The sequence below is a fragment of the Ascaphus truei genome, chromosome 14 (assembly GCF_040206685.1).
Source record: "Ascaphus truei isolate aAscTru1 chromosome 14, aAscTru1.hap1, whole genome shotgun sequence".
In the NCBI taxonomy this organism is placed as follows: Eukaryota; Metazoa; Chordata; class Amphibia; order Anura; family Ascaphidae; genus Ascaphus; species Ascaphus truei.
Genome location: NC_134496.1, coordinates 30104704 through 30120126, shown reverse-complemented (window position 1 = coordinate 30120126; position 15423 = coordinate 30104704). Strand labels below are relative to the sequence as shown.

Below are 15423 nucleotides of genomic sequence, written 5' to 3'. Positions count from 1 at the left end.
TGTCTGACCCCTGGGACTCACAGTCCGCCCCTGACCTAACCGACCCCCCATCACTAACGTCACCATCAACATCATCCTCATTACATTCCAATGCTGCATTTTCATGCTCACCTGATCCTGCGGCTTGTGCACCTGGGTGACCGGTCCTGGGTCTTTTGGCGGCTGCACGGCTCCTGTTACTGCTCCCCGGATCGGCGACGCTTCCTAGCGCCATTGGCGCCGGCGCCCGGGGCACTCCGCAGGCAGGGGCAGCAGGACCGCCGTTGGTGTATCCAAGGCTGGTGCCGGCACGCCAGGGGCGTCTGGCGCCGGTGCACCGGGCACTGGGGCATGGTGTGTGGGTGCCTGCGCTGGCGGAGCCGGTGGGTATGGCGCATAGGGGGCAGGTGCATACTGCGCAGGGGCGTAGTGCATGTGATTTGCCGGTACGTATGGGGGGGCTTGGGACGCGTGGGCGTAAGGCGCTTGGGGGTAAAGCACTTGGGGGTAAGGCGCTTGGGGGTAAGGCGCTTGGGGGTAAAGCGCTTGGGGGTAAGGCGCTTGGGGGTAAGGCGCTTGGGGGTAAAGCGCTTGGGGGTAAGGCGCTTGGGGGTAAGGCGCTTGGGGGTAAAGTGCTTGGGGGTAAAGTGCTTGGGGGTAAGGCGCCAGGAGCGCCGGAGGTGGCTCTGCCGCGTTGGTGGGCTGGCTCGGGCCAGCCCTGGGGGGGGGTCTGGTCAGCAGGGGGGGGGGGTGTTATGTATAGCAGGGGGGGCGATGTGCTGTGCCGCGGAAGGGGGGGGCAGGCCAGCAGTGGGAGCGTGGCTAACAGCTGCAGAGGGAGGGTGGCTGGGGGCTGGGAGGGGAGGAGGGGCCGTTTTTGCACGGATGGGGGGGGCCATGCCAGCAGGGGGAGAGGGGACTGGAGCTGCAGGGTGATGGCTAAAGTCCTCTCCCATGATGGGGGGGAGAGCAGCCCTCCCTTCCCTGCTCTGCTGCGAGCAGGCACCGGAGTGAGGCTGAGGGGCGGAGCCAGCCTGCCGGGCTGATTCCCTTCCTCTCCGGCTGAGAGAGGAGCTGGGAGGGGGCTGGGAGCGAGGCTGGGCCGCCTGCTTCCCTCTCCGGATGAGAGAGGGCTGCAGCTCTTCCTGCTCTGGCCACTGCTTCCGTGGGGCCGCCGGGCGCGATGTCCGGCGATCAGCTGCCTGAGCCTGCATGCGCCTCGTGCTGCTGGGGTCCATGCTGCTATCGGGAGACACGCTCACAGGGACCTGCAGGGAGGGAAGAAAACAGAATCAGTGAGTAGCTTTTGCAAGCGCAGGGTTTAAATAGCCCGCCCCATTAGCCCCTCCCCTTGTTGATTCGCGCGCAAATCCATCAAGCCTCGTGGTGGGGGAAGGAAAGGAAGGCACTTTAAGTACCCCTGGAGGCACGGGCCATTATGGGCGCGACGGCTCCATTTTGGGACCTCTGCTTCTTCTAAACACACAATCCCAGTACGCTCTAACCCCAGGGAAACTCACTGCATTCCTGAGAGAGATCTTCCATAAGTTTTCCCAGATCTGAGATCATTGGTTTGCCGGAGAAGGGGGGCAGAGAGACAACAGAGAACTGGCCTTTATTTAGGATGGCAAAGTCGTCCTCCCCCCGTGGTTTTTTGGGCAAGTTCCAAGATCAGTGTCAGAACAATGAGTAATTCTTATAGATAATAGGTACAGGAAAATAGACATGTTAAAAACCTAAAGCTAATAAAGAAGGTGTCCCCTATCTCCTTCCCCTCTTTTCCTATGTATTTATCTGGTCTATTTATGTATCTGTGTTTTTATTAATTGCTGTTAATTTGACCCCATCATTTCTGGTCAAATTTAAAGTTAAATTGGGATCGATTGGTCCATATTTGATATGATGCGGAAACTGCTAGATGTGGTCCTGAATGTTCCCTTTTTATTTTCTGTACCCCACTGAAAACTGCAAATAAAAATTAAGTTGAAAAAAAAGGTTCTGTGCACTTCTGTTGCTCCAATATTTCCTGACTCTCGTCTGTACATATGTTCATCAGAACTTCTTAATTTTATATACATTTCTTATTATTTTCTCCTGCAGATTGATCACCAGATATGGCAACAACGTTAAAATCCCTAAAGGTCCTTTACTTATTTCTGTCAATAGTAGCCTTTTCCTTCTTCTTCTATGCATTCGTCTACAAGCAGAGTTGCATTTTCTGCAGGCCTATACAATCCAAGAACATCATACCAGAGGTCGTTCTGAGCAAAGGAAAAGGTATTATATTCATGGAGACCACTGACAGAATGGAGCTCCCTTCCTTGGTCTTATGTGCCCTCGAGTCAGCAGCCCGTGTGTACCATGATAGGCCTGTGGCTTTTTTCATGAAAGGTTTGACCAACATATCCTCGCAAAACGATATGAACAGAATTCGCCAGAGTTTCCCAACCCTCTCATCTTTCAATAATGTTTACTTCTTCCCTCTGAGAATGCAGGATTTGTTTAACAATACACCTCTTCACCCTTGGTATATGAAGGTAAGACTTCATTCCTAGCACATTCTGTAGAGGTGAGAAAGACATTTGCACATATTGACTAACATGCAGAAATTCCCACACCATGAAAATGCCGACATTGACTGATTTACATTTAAGATAGATTACCAGCCATGTCAAATCACTCTAAAATCTCTTAGGATCCAGATAAACTGGGAGCCTGTGACTTGCAACACTTTGATGCTTATTCACTAAATTGTGCTAGGTAATACGTCTTATGGCTTAGCACTGCTTAATAAAACTGTAAATTGGGCCTTTATGTAGTTTAGATTTACTTTCTAACTTCATGCTTAACTTAAATGAAAAAGTGTCTTCAGGCTCCAGAAGGTATTTTATGGGCTTAAATGTCAATAAAAAAGCAAGGTACTGTAAATCACACCAAGTAACTGAGATCATGGTTTCCCTCTGTGGGCTGCCATGTTCAGTGTTCTATGTTGCTCTGCTGTCCAATTCTCACCTCCTGTGATGTCATTTGTGACCCTGCCTGTGACAGGGACCATTTAGTGACAGCAGGATTGGGGTGTTTAAAAAAAGGATTTTAATATAAAGTTTTCATTTCAGACTGAGGTACCTATTCAGGTAGCTTCGATGTTATCACTGCCATATCGAACGGTTTGAAGGAGTAATGAAGGTGTTAACTCTTCCCACAACCTTCCCAGTAGGCCTAAACACCCACCATGGGCAAAATACCACCTTCACCCACCCCTTCTACCCCTAGCAAACTAGGCACTGATATTTAACTCCTTCATTTTTTTAGCGGTTATCCGCTAAGGTAATGAAGCTGCCTGTAAATTTATTTTTATTACATAGGATAAAAGCAGGGGGTCTCCAGAGCTGGTATTAATGTGGGGCAGCTCCGGAGACACCCGGATTAAATCCGATGTAGTAAAAATTATTTGTTTCTTCAGAATCACATTGCGGATCCCATCTAGTCACCCTTCAGTCACCTGCGAGTTGCTTGCGAGTTGCAGCCGCAATGTGAATCTTGGAGCTACCTGAATACTGTAGCTTGTTTTTTTTTTTTAAATGCGCATTTGAACATTTTTTGAGCTATTGCTCAGTTTGTCTGAGTGGGAGCTCTACCGATCTGGAAGAAGCACTTTTCTATCGAGTTTGGCATGTTATTGAAGCTTTCTGAATAGCTACACATGCAAACTCGCTAGAAAAGTGCCCAAAACCGTCGATATGGCACTTATTGAAGTTTACTAAATTGGCCACTGAGTTTCTTTAGCAGTTATATATCCCCAGTGATTGACGTATCTCAGCTCCATGATTTTTTATTTAGTGACATTTGCATCTTCCTGGTATCTGGGGAGAGCTGAAAGTGATGTGCTCTCTATGCCAAATGCAAGATCCTTAATAAAGAAGTTAAAAAGCACGGGTCCCAATACCAATCCTTGACATACTCCAATCACAACTTTAGCCCAACATGAAAAAGTTCTAATTATTACAACTCTCTGTTGTGAATCCTTCAACCAGTTTTCAATCCAGGTGCAAATATTTTTACTGAGTCTAATTTGCTTTGTTTTGTACACTAACCTCGTGTGGGACTGTATCAAGAGCCTTTGCAAAATCTAACTAAACCACAGCAACTGCATTACCCCGTTCTAAATTCCCACTTACTGTACCTCAAATCAACTAATAAGGTTACTTTTCACATTACTTATCCTTCATAAATGCATGCTAAACAAGTGAAGTGGTACATACATATTATATACTTTATTAAATGGTGTCAAAAAAGTTTTTAAACAAAACCCAGGAAAATGTGAAGCGCTCAGGTTCTTTACTATTATCTGTGTAATTACACAATAGCCAGCAGTTTGGTAAATTACCTGTATGCCAATTGCATTAATATGAACAGAGGCACAGATGGAAGGTAGCCTTAATGGACTAGGTAACCCAGACCACCCTTTGGCTAGGAACATATTAAATTCAAGAGGGGTGTGATTAATACCTGTATGCCTAAGTAAATATCCTATATACCAATTAATATATTAGGGACCTAGGCAGAAATATACAGTAGCCATAATAGGATTAGGTGCCAACAGTTCCTTTGCCTATGATAATTACTAGGTACAGACAGGGTATGAATGTATAACCCATTTGCCAAATGATTTAGGGAGGGCAGACACAGGAATATATAATGGCCTTAGGGCCTTAAAAGAAAAAAAACAGCCACCCTCTTGCTACAGTAGGTGTCACTAGAATCAAGAGAGTTGTGGTTGCTGCCACTCACGAACTGGACAGGTAGCTGTGTGGTACTAAATGGTTGTAGAAGCTAGCATTACCAACCCAAGTGAGAGTGTGATCTAGGATGCATAACAAATCACAAAACTTTCCCTCTCTGCCTCTTGCTGAGCTGCAAATCACTTCCTGGTTATGACATCTTTGTGTCATGATGCCCTACAGTACATGTTTCACTCACAAATGGAGCTTCATCAGGGGTGGAGTAACAGATTGTAAGGAGAACTGACCTTAAGTAATTTCTCATTGGTTGCAACAGTTAGAACTACTTAACTGACATACGTCTAAAACATATACCATAATGTCACAGAACCACAGGAGCAATATAGGACCTCGATAGCCGGAACAGCAGGGAAGGCAAGGAACGTCGGGGTCACAGTCGGGGTTCGGTGGCAGGTGGCAGGCAAGGATCATCGGGGTCACAGTCGGGGTTCGGTGGCAGGTGGCAAGCAGGATCGTCAGGGTCCAGGCAGCGGTCGGCAGCAGGCAGGCACAAGGCAGGGGAGTAGGAACTGGGATCAGGGAGCAGGAAACAGACGGGGGAGCAGAAACTGGGCATTGGAGCAGGACTAGGCAGCAGGACAAAGACGGGGACAAGCTAGTTCATAAGCAAGGGCCTTTAATAATTTTGCCAGGATTCAAACAGGAACTAAACAGAAACATATCAGGGCAGGGGCAGAAGCAGAAGGAGTCTAGGCACAAATAAAGCAAAGACAAGGAGGTGCAGGAAACAGGAAACTATAAAGCAGGCAGAGACAGAAGACAAAAACAAATGCTGTTACCCTCAGTGGCGCTTTAACCTAATCAGTGATATTTCTTAAAATAAGAATATATTATTAGTGAAAAATAGTGCTTAATTCACGTTAAAAGGTGCATCAAATATATGTGATAGTGAAGTGAAAAATAAAATAAATATCCAAATACAAACAAACAAAGGTGGTTTGCAGCTCAAACCCTATTGTACTGTAGATTGCTTTCTCAATCCATGTGTTTCTCAGGTGTCCAGGTGTTTTGGGGAGCGCAGGTATATGTGGAGAAAAAACATACAAACAATGGTGCAATATGTTTTTGGTGATTCTAAGTAGTAGATTTCTCCTAACTCCAACTAAATTTGTACTCACAAACTCACAAATTTCTTAATCTTCTAGTGTATGTAAAGGTATCTTTGCGGTGCTGTACCAAATGATATCAACAAGTATAGGAACCTTTGTGGTTTGGGATAAAAAGACCACAAATAGTGTAGACTGAATAAAACTTTTTATAAAGTAACTATATAGTAAAACACACTCACATAGTGTGTTAGGATCCCCGGATGATAGACAGGAGGAAGGTCTGTAGACAAGAAGGCAGCACTGTGTGTAGCGTCCCACTCAGCAGTGACCGGATTCACTCTACGCGTTTCACCTTTAGCAAGGTTTCATCAGGAGTGTCTTTGATTGGTTGTAATGTCTTTAAATACCCTACTCAGCCAGTTCATTGGTGACTGCAGGCATATTGGAAACTAAATGTCTAGATAGACCATAAAGTAACGATTAATGTGTAACTATCCTGATACTATGATGCTATAGTTAATAGTGAAATAACACAGAGAGCGATACAATATTAAATTCTCTATGCAAAAATGATAAAAATACAATAAAATACTATAATAAAATATTAAAATAGCTAAAACTCTAATAATAATTATGATATTTCCACATCTGTAATAGACAATAGAATAGAGACGGAGGTTAGAAGACTTTAGTAAATTTATATATAAAAAAATATATATAATTAACTGAACACTGGGACTACACAATATTAAGGCACATATTAGAGTCCTATCATCCTTAAAGGAATACGCTCAGGTCAAAGTCAATATTCAGACCGGCAGGTGACATAGTACCTAATTGGTAATTCCAAAATGACTATTTTTATTAAGTCAATATTTCAGTCCCCGCCTCTCCAATGTGGCATGGCCTGTTCAATCCCTTTATACATTAACCTCTTAGGGTCAGCATTGTGGACCGTAAGGAAGTGTTTAGACACGCTATGTGTAACCAACTTTCTTTTTATATTTCCAAAGTGTTCTAAAATCCTTGTTCGTATTGGACGGATGGTCTTCCTCACATACTGTAGACCACATGAACATTCCAGGAGATACACTACAAATTTAGATCTACAATTTATATGTCTATTAATTTTGTAATTTTTTCCAGTTGCATTGGATTTAAAGTGGTTCCCTGGAATGGAACTATAGCCACAAGCTGTGCAATTTTTGCAATTGAAAAATCCCTTAGGAAGATCTAACCACCCAGGGATAATAGTTTCTTTTTTCTTTTTTAGGGCACTCGGAGCTAATCTATTTTTAATATTGGGAGCCTTCCTAAATAGGACTTGTACTGTATCTGAAATATGACCTCCAAAAATGGGATAATTTTTCAACAAATGCCAGTGTTGATTGAGGATGTGTTTTATTTTTCATGCTTCTTTATTATATTGCGTTATAAATGGCACCTCAAAGTTCTTTTTGGTCTGGATTTTGTTCGGAGTAAGGATCGAGTCTCTTGTTAAAGATATAGTTTTATTTTGAGCCTCTTATATATTAGTTTTTTTTATATTTCCTTTCTATAAATGTATTAGTGAGAATATTGGATTGTTCTAAGAAGACATTATTCTCAGTACAGTTCCTTTTCAATTGTCTGTACTGGCCAACAGGAATATTTTCAATCGAGTTTTTTCTGGTGGCAGTTTGAGCTGTGGTGAGCGCATAGGAACAAACAAATAAAGATACATAAATGAGTATACCTTGTAAACTAATCAGTCATAAAACCTTGCACACGGGAACTATCAGGGTGATGTGGAATAAATAAAATAAAGCTGATAACAGCTCTACTCACACGGGCAAGTGTGAGCAAATCCTATCACAGTATCTTTCAGCTCTTTCCTGCAAACCATCCCTGTCACCGCTAGGGTCAGCTTGTGGGGGTAAAGTGATGTCTGAGGGAAGCTGTCACAAGTCAATCCCTCTTTTGTTGCTCAAGAATAAGGGCGACATCCACATATGCTCATATAAAAAGCAATACTTTATTAAACCAAAAAGGTACGTATACAAAACTTACATACAAGTACAGCACTTCCAGCCACTGTATCCTCTGTGTCAGCTCCTCCAGGGATCTCCCTGCTCTCGCATCCGGTCGCAGGGCCTGTGACAGATGCTTTCACCCAAGAACTACGATGGCCTTCTGTGATCAAAATACTGCAGCTCCACCAACACAGGGTTGGTGACTACTGACTACTGAGGATCAAGGAAGGGTCCTTCTTTCAAGGTTGAGCTTTAGTTTGGAGGTTACAGTTACATACAAGGGCTAGTATTTGACTATCTTAGTCCATTGTTTATTATTATTTTACCATTATATACATACATAGGTATTTTTAAGGGAGCGCCGTAGTTTTCCACTCAAATGGCAGTTTGACTGTAAAATAAAATTATTACTGTCCACTTCTTTGAAATAATTTTTGGTTTTAGTTTTATTGTCTTCAATATAAATAGTTAAATCCAGGAAATTAATTTTGGAATTACTGATAGTAGAAGTAAATTTTAAATTTACCAAGTTTGGTCATGGGCGGGACTCGACCCGTACCTGGTCACATGGCACAGGTGCATAGATGATATTATTTTTGATTTGAAGGGGTCTCGAAAAGATCTGGATATGTTTCTTGTATAGTTGGATTCAAACTTGGCAAATTAAAACTTTACTTCTACTATTGAACGTAGTATTTTATCAATGTACACACTACAGTTCTCTGTAAAGCTGTAGTTACCCAACAAAATCTGTCTGCCTGGTGGTTTGAGTGGATTATCATGGATCTTGGGTAGACTATAAAAGATAGCCACAGTTGGTGCTTTAGTTGACAGAAATTCAAATTCCTTTGTGCTTATTAGCTTTCTATCCAAGCCATCACTTAGGATAATCCTGAGTTCATTTAAAGAAAAGATTAACGATGAACTAATCCTCTTCAGAAGCAGATAACTCTGGACAGAAAGTTGTTGACATTACTTTAATGAGAGAAAACCCTCCCAAAACACACAGAATTCAGCCAATTTCAAATATACTGCAAAATAATTTTTTAGATTACACACAATTAAAACATGGACAAGAAGAGGCCAAATGAAGGCGAAGAGAAAGAGGGAAATCGTCTAGAATGACAACTATGTCCTCAGACAGTTTACAAATGTTTAACCTCTCTGTAGGAGAGTAAGGAATCGGGGAGCCTCCCACCCACCTTACTTTAAGGAATCGGGAGCGCGTCCCCCAAGGCATGCTCCCTCCTTACCTGCTGCTTCACAGCCTCCCGCGCACCTTACAGAGTGTGGGCACCCACGGTTGGTTTTCAAGGTACCTAAGGATCTTGGCTCTGCCCCCCACTTGCAACGCATGGCCGTCCCGCGCGGCTTGCACACGTGATTGCATACAGCCTCTGTGCTAGCAGATAAGTGTCATATCAATCTTAGTAAGATAATGCATCTGTGTACCTCAGGGGTTAAATAAACAATATATGTTGTCCTGTAGAGTAACACCAAGGATGACAAACTCTAGGTCAAGTTAGCAGAACCTGTAGCTTAGCTGTTGAAATTGCACACAAATAAAGTATAATTGAACATATAGGGAACTGTTAAGACACTGGCCATGATTAAGCACTTCCAGCGAAACGTGCACGTCGGCAATTACCAGCCTACGTACAGTGTCATCTCAACACTATTGCACCACTTGCACCACTACAGTAGTATATTTTGGCACTACATATAAGGATTGCATTTAATCCCTCAATTAGCTTTCCCCAAGGCTTCCTCACTATAAGGACCCTTGGAGCTGGTGTATTCACGCAACGCTGATAATACTTATCTACCCTGGGATTACAGTATCCCTTAGGGACTTTCAGCGTATTGTCATTTAGTTTAATCCTATTTTAAATCCCATTATTTTATCATGTTCCTAATAAAGTCTAGTTTTAAATTCAACTAATCATCTCAACACAGTGTAAGAGTGCTTATTGGGGTTCTTTCTCTTTAGTTCATCGTAACCAAAATGGGCTAAACCTTTATTTGAGTGCATGGTTACCCCCTACCGTCACAAGGGTAATGTATATTGGGCAAGACCTTATACTTTGGTCAGTACTAGGCATCTGATCAGTAATTCTGTGTTGATCTGGCGGTTATACTACCAGGTCATTTGTCTATCTGTGGTCGATGTAGTCCTAGAGACATCGCTTTGGATATTACATTATCTGCAAGGCATTGCGTACAGTTCGATTATACTCAACTAAGAGAGGACATATTCAGTTACTATTATGAGGGTTACCTCCACCTCTACCCTTGTCCATTTCCCTAGCATTGGGTAGTGTTTGCAGGCAATATTCAATTCGTACCGCTGTTTAGATACAGCATTAGTATTATCCTCTCCTATAAGGCACAAGTACATCGTTCTGATACACTGCCTCGTAGCACTTGCACAAGCTTTCTTTGGGGGTACATCTGGGGATTATTATCTTCCTCGACAGCAACCTACCTATAAACCCATGAGTTACATATGGGCACATACTTGATTTTTTTCACTAATTAGACCTTTTTAGACGACCTTGTGATTTTTATCTTTGGAGAAAATGTTTCACATATCACTTTTGATCTATACCACACGATCTACACACCATTGATTGTCCCCGTTTGAGTTTAGTTTGAACTATTAAACATTAAGTACCTTTTACCAATACACCTACCAGCTATAATCAGGGCTCTAGCCTTTTGATATCTATGTCAGCTACGTTTCTCACTGCCTACTCTAGCCCAGGGGTGTGCAAACTGTGGGGCGCTCCCCCCAGTGGGGCGGGATATTTGTCTGGGGGGCGCGGGCGGTTGCACAGGTCCCACGCTCTTCCCCCAGGCATTTAAATTGAATGCCAGGGGATCGCGTGAGGCCTCTGCAACAATAAAACTTACCAGGATTCAGACGCTGTGATGTGTCTCCGTGGCAATGTGGTGTCAAATGAAGCAGCGGGGTCACGTGACCCCGGAGCGTCATTTGACGCGGCTGCCAGGTAGGAGGGGGGCGCAAGCTCCGGAGCAGGCAGACGGGGGCGCAGCACAAAATGTTTGCGCTCTCCTGCTCTAGCCTACAGTGCAAGTGTATCGCTGAGCGCCATTTTCTAAAATGTACACTATGTGAATACTTCTATACTGTACCTTTATATTATACTGTACCTTTATATCATACTGTACCTTTATATGGGTAACTGAGTGCACATAATAGGGGCTTCTTGCCTATTTGACCCCATTGTTGAGCAGCTCTTTGGCGAGGATTTTTTCTTTGCTACATATAGTTTCTCTCAACTAGTGTACAGTACCTACACATCACAAACAGAGGCTGAGCAGGTACTGTATCACCTCTCTGTCTTTGTAACTTTAAATTGTTTTGCAAATCAAGAGAGAACGTTGGAGCAGACCTGAACTATTTTTGTGATGAAGTCTAAACTCTAAATCTGACAAGGGGAAAATATGACTTCCTGACGACAGTAATTACAATCAGATCAACACTGGCTCAACACCCTTCCTATGTCTAACTTACATGTAATATTCCTGAAAACCTTTCCCTTTTAAAATATGTCTAACCTTTTCTTAATGATAAAGAACACATAGTAGTACATTTACAAGTCTCAGACAGGATCCTTAAACCTTCCACATCCCAGGACCTGTCTGACACTTGTGAATATGCTCATAGGTTTTTTTTTTTTATCACTACCGCCTCTCTACGGTGAAGAATAAAATAACTTTCCTAAAAAGAATGTCTCCTTTTATTTTTTTGCAGGACAATATTTACATACAAACAAGTAATTCCCTTGAGGTTCAGGTTAAAACATTCCTGTTCTCAACACATCCACTGCTTTCTAACATACTTTGACCACTGAAATAACCACAACTTCCCTCTGGCAAAGATATTTATTCATTTATTGACTGCCTCTCCTAAGGATATAGTATGGGAGACTGTGAAAAGCATTAGGAATAAGCCTCTACTAAGCTCATGGTTGGAAGGCTACATTGACAAGTTTTCAGTATAGCGTGAACTGATAATTGCTTTGCATTGTAATCTAAGTATTGTATGTCTTTATTTATATAGCACCATTAATGTACATAGCGCTTCACAGTAGTAATACATGTGGTAATCAAATAAATAACAGATAATATAAATAACAGATCATGGGAATAAGTGCTTTAGACATTAAAGTAACATTAAGGAAGAGGAGTCCCTGCCCCGAGGAGCTTACAGTCTAATTGGTAGGTAGGGAGAACGTACAGAGACAGTAGGAGGGAGTTCTGGTAAGTGCGTCTGCAGGGGGCCATGCTTTATGTATAATGTGTTCAGAATATCCACAGTGCTATTCATATGCTTCTTTAAGCAAGTGTGTCTTAAGGTGGCTTTTAAATGTGGATTGAGAGGGTGCTAGTCGGGTACTGAGGGGAAGGGCATTCCAGAGGTGTGGGGCAGTGAGTGAGAAAGGTTTACGACGGGAGAGGGCTTTAGATACAAAGGGGGTAGAAAGAAGACAAGAATCGGGATGGTGCATAGCGAGAAATTAGGGCTGAGATGTAAGGAGGGGCAGAAGAGTGTAAAGCTTTAAAAGTGAGGAGAAGAATGGAGTGTGAGATGCGGGATTTGATCGGAAGCCAGGAGAGGGATTTCAGGAGGGGAGATGCTGAGACAGATCTAGGAAAGAGCAGCGTGACTCTGGCAGCAGCATTTAGGATAGATTGCAGGGGAGACAGATGAGAGGCAGGAAGGCACTATTGGTGTGATACAGTATTCTTTGTATACAAACAGCTAAATGCAGTGAACCCAGAGAAATTCTACTGATCATTGAGGCACTTCCTTCCTTTGATGAAATTGCTTGCTTTTTTCTCAATTCCACCACTGACTATGTTCCCATTATATTTGTAGGTTGATCCTAAATTGGAAAAGTACTGGACCCATGTCAGCTCCGATGGCTGCAGGTATGCATTTATTTGGAAATATGGTGGTATCTATATGGACACTGACGTCATTTCAATTCGACCCATCATGGATGAGAACTTTGTGGCTGCTGAATTCTCTCAGATTTCTGGAAGTGCTGTTTTTGGAATGTCTCCCAGAAACTATTTCACCTGGAACTGCTTGAAAAACTTTGTTCAGAACTATAAAGGAGAAGTGTGGGGATACCAAGGGCCATCACTCCTCACACGCGTTCTGAAAGAGTTGTGTGACCTGCCTAAATTTCAGGCCGCAGAGGATATCAAGTGTGAAAGCATCTCCTTCTTAAACCCCCAACGCTTCTACCCTATTTCATATCCATCTTGGCAGAAGTACTTCCAGGTGTGGAAGACATGGCCAACTTTCAGCAGCTCCTATGGTTTGCACCTGTGGAACTTCATGAATCGTGCTGGACATAAGACTGTGGTTCCTGGGAGTAACACATTGGTGGATCATCTCTACCAGCAGTACTGCCCCACCACTTACAGAACACTTCTGAGGAATGAGATCACTCACCATTAGTTATTTACTAGGGTTGAACCACCAAACGCATTAGATCATTCTCACAGTTAGCAATGTCAAAACATCTGGACAGTATAAACAGAAAACTGAAAAGATCTGATACGACCTAGATGGCGGGGCCCACAAAATACTGGTCACGTATTTAGACAGAATAAATATAGGTATACAACTCATATTTTTGTAGTGTTTCTCTGGACAGAAATGGCTGCTGCTGGTACCTCAAACTGGAGTATGGACTGAGATATGATGTCAAGCTACTGTTGGTAATTAATGGTTGCAGTAAACTACACATACTGTAGTCTGCTATAACTACTGTGGGTTCCTCTTGTTGTGCTGTATTTGTACAGTTCCTGCTATGCCTAGGACTGCAAAGGATTTTGCTCAGATCCTGCTGTGCTATATAAACTAGGATAGTGAATTAGTAACCAGCCAAAGAGAGAGAAAGCGGAGAGACAGAGAGAGAAAGTATGAAGTATGTTTAGTGGTCACTTCTTTAAAAAAACTCTAACCCAGAAGAAAAAATGTGGCCGATTCACAAAGCGCCGATAAAAAAAAAATCGCCGTTCTTTTTAAATTTACATTTTTGACAGCGTTGTTATTACGATATGCAGAAAGCCCAGAATACCAGTGATAGCAACATTTGCAAAACTGGCGAGTAGCTGGCGACGTGCTGATCACCTCTCTGAAAAGGGCTCACCCGGCGAATTTTTTCTTCTGCAGGATGAGTCCCTGCGAAAATCTAGCCGAAGATCAATAATTTTTAATATACAATTTAATACTAGTGTATTGTATCGGGGGGTCTCCGAAGCAGAACTGCGTTGATTTGAGGTTCGGGGACCCCCTGCTTCTCGAGATACAGGCCCTGTTATGGGGTGCCGGTATCTCCTATGCATTTGTTTCCCACGGTCACATGACACGGGACATGTAAATGCATATGAGATACCGGCACACCGTAACGGGGCCTGTATCTCGGCAAGCAGGGGGCCCCTGGACCTCAAATCAATGTGGTTCTGCTCCGGAGTACCCCTGCTCATCTACACTAGTATTAAAACCCAAATTAAAAATGTAAACAAACTAGTTACCGTAGAGGCTATCTGCTATGGTAATGAAACTGCTTAAATTAAAATTTTATTAATACTGTGCGGGAGCAGGGGGTCTCCTGAACTGAAGCTCTTTGATTTCAGCCTCAGTGACCCCCTGATTCCCGAGTTACAGGCCCTGGTATGGGGCATCGGGTGCCGGTAACGCCACCATTTTTAAGTCGTCCGTGTTACATGACCGGGGGTTTTAAATAATGAAGGAGATACCGGCACCCCATATCTGGGGCTGTAACTTGGGAAGCAGGAGGTCCCCGAGGCTCAAATAATGTGGTTCATCTCAGGAGAACCCCTGCTCCCGCACACTATTAATAAAAATTCATTAAAGCAGCTTCATTACCATAGCAGATAGCTGCTAAGGCAATGGAGGGGCTAAGGCACAATAGCAGGTTTACTGGGGGCAGAGGGGGTGAATGAAGTGGGTACTTGGCCCCTCTGCTGTGACCTACACCAACTACTTATTATTACTATCCTCACTAGCTAATGTTATATCCTGCGGTGCTCACAAACATGAGCATCAAGATCAAGCATAGGTTTTATGTTTTTAAACTTATATGTGCGCATTATCAAAAGTAATTTTATAACTGTTTGTTTGACTGCATCCCTACTAGGCATTCATTTTAGCCATTCAAAAGGGATTTTTTTCTGTGCTCCATATTCAATGAGTGAATTTGAAGTTTATGTAATTAAGTGTTAGTGTAAATCAATTAAATATCACCAGTCTAATTAAGATAAGGTGATAACACTAACACTTGAATATTGCAGTCATACATTATAGTGTATAAATTACTCATTATTTATTTATTTTTCACACACTTGTATGTCTATAAATTGGCCATGGATTTATTTTTTATCATATCCATAATAAAATGGTTTTAATTTACATCTAACAATACATTATAGCACTGAGTGCATTCATTAGGGATTTCTTTAGTTCTTTATTGTTTATGGTTAGTATATATTGTAATGTTTATTGGAGCAGAGTGG

At 42.7% G+C, this 15423-nt stretch overlaps 1 protein-coding gene across 3 annotated transcripts in view; it reads left to right on the top strand.

Moving 5' to 3' along the window:
- LOC142465886 (alpha-1,4-N-acetylglucosaminyltransferase-like) overlaps positions 1 to 15423 on the top strand; it is a 100511-nt gene that overhangs the window by 84595 nt on the left and 493 nt on the right. For 2 of the 3 annotated variants that reach the window (XM_075570296.1, XM_075570295.1), the window contains 2 exons: positions 2080 to 2516; positions 12749 to 13512. In XM_075570296.1, coding sequence (XP_075426411.1) covers positions 2094 to 2516; positions 12749 to 13339 — 1014 coding nt within the window. In that variant the 5' untranslated portion in view covers positions 2080 to 2093 and the 3' untranslated portion in view covers positions 13340 to 13512. Of the gene's footprint in view, positions 1 to 2079; positions 2517 to 12748; positions 13513 to 15423 lie in introns of those variants that run through there. The other variant, XR_012787997.1, reaches the window with a different exon arrangement.